Source organism: Atta colombica, unplaced genomic scaffold (assembly GCF_001594045.1).
Source record: "Atta colombica isolate Treedump-2 unplaced genomic scaffold, Acol1.0 scaffold224, whole genome shotgun sequence".
NCBI classification, from domain to species: Eukaryota; Metazoa; Arthropoda; class Insecta; order Hymenoptera; family Formicidae; genus Atta; species Atta colombica.
Window position 1 is genome coordinate 1,420,766 of NW_017259321.1, and position 9,783 is coordinate 1,430,548.

At 33.3% G+C, this 9,783-nt stretch overlaps 1 protein-coding gene across 2 annotated transcripts; it reads left to right on the forward strand.

Annotated features, from left to right (window-relative positions):
• The first annotated feature begins 1,775 nt into the window (after positions 1-1,775).
• On the forward strand, positions 1,776-8,565 carry LOC108687996 (major facilitator superfamily domain-containing protein 6). Of its 2 annotated transcripts, none has more exons than XM_018194046.1 (11): positions 1,776-2,398; positions 3,441-4,008; positions 4,235-4,582; positions 4,724-4,845; positions 4,964-5,189; positions 5,607-5,741; positions 5,944-6,213; positions 6,802-7,060; positions 7,270-7,563; positions 7,710-7,822; positions 8,109-8,565. In XM_018194046.1, the coding sequence occupies exons 1-11, from the start codon at positions 1,998-2,000 to the stop codon at positions 8,217-8,219; spliced, it is 2,847 nt and encodes a 948-aa protein (XP_018049535.1). In that variant the 5' UTR covers positions 1,776-1,997; the 3' UTR covers positions 8,220-8,565. The 2 variants fall into 2 exon arrangements, with proteins under 2 accessions (XP_018049535.1, XP_018049536.1); XM_018194047.1 differs by having other exon boundaries at positions 7,710-7,775; positions 8,109-8,190.
• The last annotated feature ends 1,218 nt before the right edge of the window (positions 8,566-9,783 follow it).

A 9,783-nucleotide genomic window follows, 5' to 3' on the forward strand; every position in this document is an offset into this window, starting at 1 on the left:
TCATTAATAAAAATTCTTACACACGCACATATCCACATAATGGACACATGCATTAACTATTTTTTATATTTTTTTAAGAAATGCATCTAACAAAATAATTTATTCATAGATGCTGGTTGGTGGTGCTGTTAGCTATGTCGCTGGAAAACAGGCAGTTCGCACGGTTTATTGGCGAACTGCGAATAATGGCCGTCTTTTGAAGACAGCGAAAATCTGCATGTTTCAAGGGCCGCCCAAGCCCGCAAGATCGTCAACCGCAGCTTCTTCGGCGTGTCCTGCGCAGTCACATATGAATCTGATACCTAAAGTTATTTAAAACGAGAGAAAGCCGCATATTACATGAAAGTTATTTGTTATATACGGCGAACTGTACATATAAAAAATTATTAATTATTTAATCTCACACAAAATGCATATTTATAAAATATTATGACGCAATGAAGTAAACTATTATTTATTTCTTCATAAATATCGTTATTTTTAATTTTACCCACATACACACAGACACATATTCAGCTAATGCTAAATATTCCTGAAGGATTCCTAAAAATCATAAAAGATACCTAAAATCCCAAAAAACATTCCAAGAGTTTTGCAATATCCCGAAATATTTACGGAATGTAAAAACAATATTCATATATCGGTTAAAAATACCATTTATATATAATTTTTCCAGAAATTCTGGATCCGATCGTTCCTGAATCATCTTTAAAGAAAATTTTACTATGAAGGAGACATTTCAAACGTTTTCATTTTGCAGCCCAATTTTGGGACAATTGGACCTCAAAAGCAAATATTGTACACCTTATATTCTTTTCCAGATAATTCTTATTTATGAGTAAATGCTCTTTGTCGTGGTTTTCTATTGGCAGAGATGTGTATAATTGCTCACATCCGAATGATTTTCGTGATATGTACAAAGAATATTTATACAATATTCTAAATTTCATCGACATATTCACATTTTGTAACAATTCTTTTATTGTTCCGGAATATTCGGCATATTGGGAATAATTACAAATTGAACTCTCTATGAATATTTAGAATTACCCTACACACATCTACTTTAAATATTATATTTTAAGAAGATTATAAGGTGATATACACACATAAATATATACTATACACAATCGCGCTAATTTTAATGACAGATCCTTTGAATTTAAAATCAATTTTTTTAGTAACAGTATTAATTTAACTTCCGTGTTATCATTAATTAATAAAGAAAGGCTTTTGACAGATTTCATTTTAGGAAATATCGATAAAAATTGTGTTTTGTAAATATATTTCTTGAACTTTTTGTACGTGTAATTGAATAGAATTTTAATTTTTATTTAGCGCTAATAAATTATAACGTAATGTATATTAGAGAGTTGTAACAATGTTGATTTTTTTGTACATTTCCATTAACTAAAAATTACTTCAAATAGTCTGTCTTTTTAAAATTTAAGTACGTTTTATCTTGTCTGAAAGAGTCTTGTTTGATTGATGTAATGATTAAAAATGCAATTGGATAAAATTTGTTAGCTTTTGTTCTTCCATTTATCGAAGAGAGAGAGAAAAAAGGACAGATTGCAGAATAATAAAATTGGAAGAAAAGCAAAAATAGTATCTGCCGAAATACTTAACGTCGATATGGCATTGAGACAATATCGCGTCGGTAGGGGTAGTAAGAGGGTAAAAGTTACGCCGCGCCGGCGCAGTAGCATGTTTATTGATTTTGCAAGCAAAGCTTGCCCTCCCCCCCCCTCCCTATACCGCTCGACATCGATTCAACCGCGAAGAAGAACCGAGCACCGGTTTGACAGTCGATATAATCGGAGAGTCCAATCCGTTCGACGAAAAGAGTGGAACGGCTGCTCGACGGTGAACGGATTTCGCGGCGCGTCTTGTTCGGTGTGCGAATGTAACGGGGGGTTGCGCATTTCTGGTAGCTGGGGAAATACGCTCCGACGGGCGAGCGTTTCCATATTCCGCGCGAAAGCAAGCACGAAATCATGCAGAACTATGGACACGAGGATTATGACTATGGTATGTCGAACGATGCCCAATCATCGGGCAGAGTTCTCCCTCAGATGCCGAGCGCCAGGCCGATGGTGGATCCGCAGGCTGAGGGTGAGGTCGATCCCTCCATGTACCCCCAACCAAAAGAGGCCACGCACAAGATTCGCGGTAAGAGCGACATCCTGGAGTACCTCTTCGGTGCCGTCGACCAGGAACTCCTCACCGTGAAGACTTTCTATTTTTTCTTCTATTCGGCCTTCGGTTCCCTATTTCCACTTATGGGGGTATATTTCAAGCAGATGGGCATGAACGCGGGTCAATGCGGCCTTCTCATCGGTCTCAGGCCGTTCATTGAATTCCTGAGCGCCCCTTTCTGGGGTTCCTTGGCCGATAGGTGAGGCCATGCTCTTTTTTTTAAAGTATGCGTGAATTATTCTAAAAAGTGTTAAAAGTTGCTGAACACTACTATCTCGTAGAAAAGATAACAGTTAGTGGAGATCATTTTCAGTCGCACTATTCGAAGTTAAATGCTAACTAAAGAAATTGTCTTATCAACTTGAGGTCATTAACTTTTTAAAAATTTGAAATCTGCATATCTGTCACACACATTATTTTTGCTCGAGAATGACCTGCGAAAGATGTCTATATACTAATCTTAATAATTTTTATTATATAATGAAAGCTATTAAAATAATTATAAAATAATACATTGATGAAAAAGAATCTTTACTAAGAATATTTTTATATAATTATGGAAAAATATTTAATGATTTAAAACGAATTATCATTTTTTAAAATGATTTTTTTTTATGTCTCAATCGACAAGCATATATAACAAAATATAATTTTATTTAAATTTTAATAACTGACTATCTTTCTAGTGATATAAAATACATAATTTTAATAAAATTATTGTACTTTTTAATAAAGGCAGCAACACTTGTTAAAAATTGAAACAAATTTTTATAAAAAAAGATAAAGATTATTAGATAAGAAATCACGCAGAAGTTGATACGCAATTTATAAAATTTATTACATTGAAAATGTTGAATTTTTATAATTATTAATATAAATTAGAAAACAGAGTAAGACCCGGTTAAAAAAAATAGAAGACGTAGAAACAGTATTTGTAAAAGCTAAGTTTTTTCCGTAATTGTAAATAAAAATTTATCAAATCCGTAAAAGTTTTTGCTCGGCAAGCAAGTGTTCTTATCACTCGTCTAGAATGTGAGAAGGTCAAGGACATGTGAAAAAACTAAGTTGTAAGCAGCAAACGAATTGTAATAATATGCGTTTCTTTCTATTTAGTAGATAGATAGAAAGTAGATAGTATCTACCTAGATAGTATCTATCTTTTTGAAAATATTCATATTCGAAAATAAAAGAAGATGAAAAAAAATAAGTGAACTTTTACATTTCTCTTTATTTGTCCATAGATGGCAAAAAGGCAAACTTCTCTTATTGGCTTCTCTTTCTTGCTGGATTATTTTCACTCTGCCGTTGGGCTTCATTCAGCCTCCGCCTACCTCTTGTATGGTTAGTACAAATAACACTCCTTATCTGGAAGCGTCTAACAGGGAACAAAGAATTGTAAAAAGATCGACAGATCTGAGTGACTTGTATTACCCTGAAAATAAAGAGGAATATCTAGAGGTCGCATCTAACGTTGTCTTCGAAAGATTACGACGAAATACGGATGATAATGAAGTATTTGATTATAAGAAAAAGCTAAACTCAAAGGAATTTAGTACGTTTGGATCTTATGACATTGAGAAAAATGATGTTAGAAAGTCTAATAAAGGCGGCTATATTATATACGATTTGAGAAACAACAGAGTCAGACGACAAACATCTCTCACAGATAAGGATGATGCTGGAAATCTTAGGTATAAATTATTATCAGAAAGCAATGTTGACAATGCGGATGCGACGGGGATCGATTTGGAAACGTTGCAAAAAAAAAATCGTCCAGCCGATGTGTTGGAATATAAACGTTTCATGAAGGTACAAATACTTGTGCTTTTTTATACACGATAATAAAATTTACGTACAATAGAACTATGCATGTATGTATCACTAATCTAAAAATTTATATTCTTTAACTCTAGAATGTTATTGATATGTAAATTGCATATACAAGAGAATGAAGTTATTATGAGCACTAAATTATCAGTAATCATTGGTTGCGTTTAATAGAGAAAGCATTAAAAAAAATATGTTTGCTTTATAGAACGAACCAGTGCAGGCTGAGAGAACAGTTCCGAAAAAGGCTTACGTTCATATCAAAACGCATGTGAAATCACCACCGGAGAAGATAATGGTAAAACGAGATGTGGAGAAAAGGCAAACGTTTTTGGATGAGGATGATATGGTTAAAATTAATGACAATGAAGAAGAAAACGAAAAAAATATAGATATGTCATTGGTGAGACGTCGCAGAAATACAAGAATGTTTCACGGCTCGATTGGACCTAATAAATTGTCCCCTCAATCGGTCACTTATGCTTCAAATTATAACGAAAAAGAGAATAAAGAATGGGTGAAGCCGCTTTTCAGTTCCATAGTCTACAGATTACCGGTAAATCACAAATCTGACTCTGATTTTATTATATAAAAACTTGAAAACAATAATTTGTGTCTGTAAAGACATAATTAATATAATAAAAAAACATCTACAAGAAAAATAATAATTTAATATGTTGATTAAATGTGATTTTAGGATATTCAAAAAACATTCTTCCTTCTGTTATTGTTGGTAGTAGTCGGTGAATTTTTTTCGGCACCTGCCATAACATTAGCCGATTCAGCTGTTATTACTTTACTTGGTGAAGACGCTGATAGGTAATAATCAGAATATCATTGAAGAATAATAAGGCAATTTTGTTTTCTTTTTATAATAAAATAATTTTGGGAGATTGTACAATATTTACATTAATTCTAAAAATTAAATTTTAATTAGATATGGTCATCAACGCATGTTTGGAAGTCTCGGATGGGGTTTGGCTATGTTTTTCGTTGGAATCGCTCTCGATCATAGCACCGCTTTTCCGGATCATCCCTGCAAACCTGACGAGAGAGAAAAAAATTACACGATTTGTTTTGCAATATTTAGTGTTTTAATGGGTGCTGCATTGATAACAGCAACACAAATTAATTTTAAGTACGACTTTGCTCCTGCTGAGCCGGTAAGTTTACTTCAATATGTATACTGTAATAAAATACCACTGCTAAAAATTATATGAAAATATCAATAGGATTGTTTTTTTTATAAATATTTCTTATCTGATAAATTTCTCATAAATTTTCTTGTTCTTTCTTCTTCTTTAATTAGAAATTTCGCGAGTAATTACTATGCAATAGAATAAAAAAATTTCAAATTAATTTATATCCTTTATATAGATATTTAATATTAAAAAATAGTAATTAACTAATGTCTTACTTAAATATTAAAAACACTGTTGTTCAGATTTCAATTTAATATTTAAAGTAAGAAATCAATCAGTATCTTTCACTATTAAATTGACTAGTACTAAATTTCTGTAAGAATACTGAAATAAAATTTATTAAACTTATTAATTATCTATATCATATTTTATATATAGGAAGTGGTGAAACCTCCGGCCGAGCCAACACGGGAAGAGCAGCTTCAAAGTCAGTTATCCCAGCAACTTAATCTGCCTGGGCTTCAGGATTCTTCCGCCGCTGTAGATCCAAAGCCTCCGCCTCCCGAAGGGAAGGTCTGTATCTTTTTTTTTTCAAGACGTTTTAAATAGAAAGCTTTTATTATGTTTACGTAACATTTATTAATCAACGAGGCGAAATGGAAAAATAAAAACCACGTTTTTTTAGTTTACTTATCGTGTAGTATGTGAAGAAATCTTATGAATGAATTATCAACATCGCAAGTAATTTCACGTTCTAATGATTTCTTAATTTTAGACCAAGATGTTTGCCCAAACGATGAAGGAAATACCAGAGTGGGTGACAGTATTGAAGCAATTTAAGGATGTAAAATGCGCGTCGTTTCTTTTCGTCGCGTGGTTCATGGGATTTGGCATAGGATTGATCTTCACTTTCCTATTTTGGCATCTTCAGGATTATGGTGGTTCGCCGACTCTCTTCGGCGTTGCGTCTGTGATCAATCACATTTCCGAGATCTTTGCGTACTTCTTCAGTTTCAAACTTATTCGACAGATCGGGCACGTGAAGGTAAATATAAACTTTAAGAATAATTGCTTCCAATACATTAGCAGCTATATTGAAATATATACTACGAAATATACTATGTTATAAAACAATAAAACTCCGTTTATACGAACTTATCAGGGAACAAGACAGTTTCGATAACTAAATGGTTCAGATAATAGAGGTTCATTAATTCTCCCCTCTATTAGTATTTATTAGTTTCGATAAATTAGGAACTGACGATACTGTACTTCAGATAATAAGAGCTCGGCTATAAATTCGATTATATTGTAGATCTGAGCATGAACTTGTATTTATATAAATGGAAGGAAGCGAAACAGACTCTATTCTAATTGAAAATTTCAAATTATAAAACTGTTTTACGTTTTTTAAATAAATCCCACTTTTCAAAATTAGAAAAATTTTTCAAAGAAAAATGATTACGCGATTTTCATGAAATTGTTTTAATATTTTAATATATTTTTAATCTATATATCAATTTTGCGTTTACAATTTAATATGACATCACTTTTTTGCAACAAAGATTAAAAAAAATTTCTAGTCGCCTTTTTTATTATTCACGCTTTGTTGATAATTATTCGTACATTTTAGGTATTGTGTCTGGGTCTGGGCGGAAATGTATTCCGATTTCTCTATATATCCTGGCTGAAAAATCCATGGTGGGTATTACCCTTCGAATTTATTCAGGGTATCACGCACGCAGCAGTATGGGCAGCATGTTGCAGTTACATCGCTCATAATACACCGGCACAATTGCGTTCGAGCGCGCAGGGTGTTCTTCAGGGACTTCATCATGGACTTGGAAGAGGTTGCGGTGCGGTAATTGGTGGCATGTTCGTCGCAGCTTATGGTAAGCTCTTTGCAAATTTTTGATTTTTGATTATTGATTTAAGATTCAAATGACTTCAGGCTTACATAATATTGAATTTTTCACATATTATTTCACAAATTATTTCAACAAAAAATTCAAAAATTTATATTACACAATAATATTATATTAATTTATAATAATGTTCATTGGATGACGATCATTGAATGTTGATTAATTTAATAATGCAGGTACGACAGCGACTTTCCGAGCATACGGTCTCATCTGCATCATCGTCCTAGCAGTCTTTGTGTTCATCAATTTCTACAGAAAGGATACCGGTTTTGTATCCGAGCTACCGCAGACGGAAGATCCGCATCAAGTAGCCGAGGCTACTCACTTGGCACCGCACGGTGTACCGAGCAATGCAATACCGCGTGCTCTCAGTTCCACTCGCTTGCACGAACTAGCTAATCAAGATGCTGGCTACGGGGCGACTTACCAGACTGCTGGTGGAAATCTCGCGGTACCCGGTGCTAACGGAGGTAAGGAATCATTTCATTAGGAAAGTAGAGATTTTCTTTGTGAACGAGACGATCGAGTGATACTATTTCACCTCTAGATTATTTATAATACCTTAATCTATTTATTGCTTTATCGTTTAATTTTTTTTTATTTTCCATTGACGCAGCCCCTGGCAACCCAACGAACCCATTCTTAAACGGCGGAGGTGGCGGCGAAGGTGGATATAATTACGGTATGACTGGCAAGGGAGAGGACGAGTATATTCGTAGGAGCTTCCAGGTTCAGTAAAACCATTCTCATTAAAACGTCCGGCAAAGAGAGGACGCAATATTTCTGTCGATAAGAGAAAAAAAAAAACAAAACAAATGAAAAAAAAAACAAAATGATACAAAAACGGAAGGAAGACGCTATCGGCTTTATTGCCCGCATCTTCTACGAGAAGCTACACACTCGCTGAACAAGAAATCCTATCTATACTTTGCCACGAGAACAAATTATTTATATTCCAAATCCGGTATGCGTTACTTAGAGACAATTGATGATATATAACTTTCCTGTTTGATAGATCTACAGTGAAGTGGTCGGTAGGGAATTCGATGTCGTAAAACCAACTATCCAACTACACGCCCAACAACCATGCACCAATCCCTTTCATCAACACGACTACGACTGGTAACGACTCGATCTGTCGCGATGCCGCGGGTTGTTCCCCACGACGATATATTGAAATGTGAACGCTTAAGAAGACATTATACTAAACAAATAATAACATAAATATAAATATCCATATGGATAGGTACGTATGCGTGCCTATAGGAATCCACGTGCAAAGCACATATAAGACAAATGTATAAGATTAATGAACTCAAATAATTCTATATATTTAAACTTTAAAAGTCTTTAACTTACAATTAAAGTCGACTTTTCCGTATCGGTATATCGTGAAGGATCATTCGTTGTAAGATTTCTAATATTTTAAGGAAACATTAATGATGCTCTTTTGTATTTAAATAATCATTGACAGGCTGCGAAATGATTGATTTCGAATTTGACCAAAATAAAATGCATCGTTCAGGTTTTTGTACGTATATATATATATATACGTATGTTGCACGTGGAGACGTAATGTGTACCGTGCATGCGTGCATATGAACGTACGTGTGGTCCGCCTTTATGCCGCTGTTGTATGGAATGTACCGAGATATACGATGTGATAAAATATCTGTGTGGACAAGCGAAAAAAAAAATGAACCAACACGCTTCTGATGCCCCATTCGATAGTTCTACTAAATCTAATGATTTATCATTACCTTCCTTACAACTTACTCTGTTACGGTTCATTTTTTTCAGTATATTATTTGTTGCTTCCTTTGTAAATGAATGTTCACGAGTCTAGGGTATCAGGGAATTAGTGGTAAGACTAAATCCAATTAATCGAAAGTGCCTATCGAAAGTTTCCTGATGCCCTGTGCGACACGTACGTTACTTTTATTTGTGCTCAACAGTTTATCTTTTACCTTTCCGTATGTATAATTAAGAAGAAAATAGTAATCCAATCCATTTCGAACTCTGTCGAATTTATTATAGTTTGAATAGTTTTGAATGTAAGACTATGCTAACGCTAATATTTCATTCGTCATGTGACAAATTTTTTAAGTGTTGATTAGCTACAAGATAGAAGATTTCTATAGAAACTCAATAATTCCTTTACCCAGCAGCCATTTAACATGCTTGAAAAATTTGTTGTAGAAATGAAATATTGACTACGATTAATATTTCATTTATCATATATAATAAATTTTTCAGTACATTGCAGCATTGATTGGTTATAGAATAATGAATAGAGAAGTTCTATTCTTGAGTTTCCAAAGCGTTTCTATTTTGTAATCAATCTATACGCGACAAATGAAATATTAATCTAAGAGCTACAAAACAACAAGATAACTTTCTATTATTCGCGCGAATATTTATTTCTCAAAATATTCAGAATATCGTTCTATATATATAATAATAATAATAATAATACTAAAGAATATATATGTATGAGAAATATCACCAATAGAAGTTTCAGCGCGTTGTTAATTTTTTAAAAAATTTATCATGTTTCAGTCCTCGAAATTCTCTTGGGATTGAATTATTGATTTTTTTAGACAATCTTTTTTAATAATGTTTTAATGATATTTGTCAGGATAAAAGCGAGTTAAAATGTCTTTATAAAGAAAGGATTATATATATATATA

Bases quoted from the DNA above. Each gene is read 5' to 3' on its own strand.
- LOC108687996 (XM_018194046.1), top strand. From the start codon at position 1,998: ATGCAGAACTATGGACACGAGGATTATGACTATGGTATGTCGAACGAT. The intron at 2,399-3,440 runs GTGAGGCCATGC...ATTTGTCCATAG, and splicing joins TGGGGTTCCTTGGCCGATAG to ATGGCAAAAAGGCAAACTTC. The intron at 7,061-7,269 runs GTAAGCTCTTTG...TTAATAATGCAG, and splicing joins CATGTTCGTCGCAGCTTATG to GTACGACAGCGACTTTCCGA.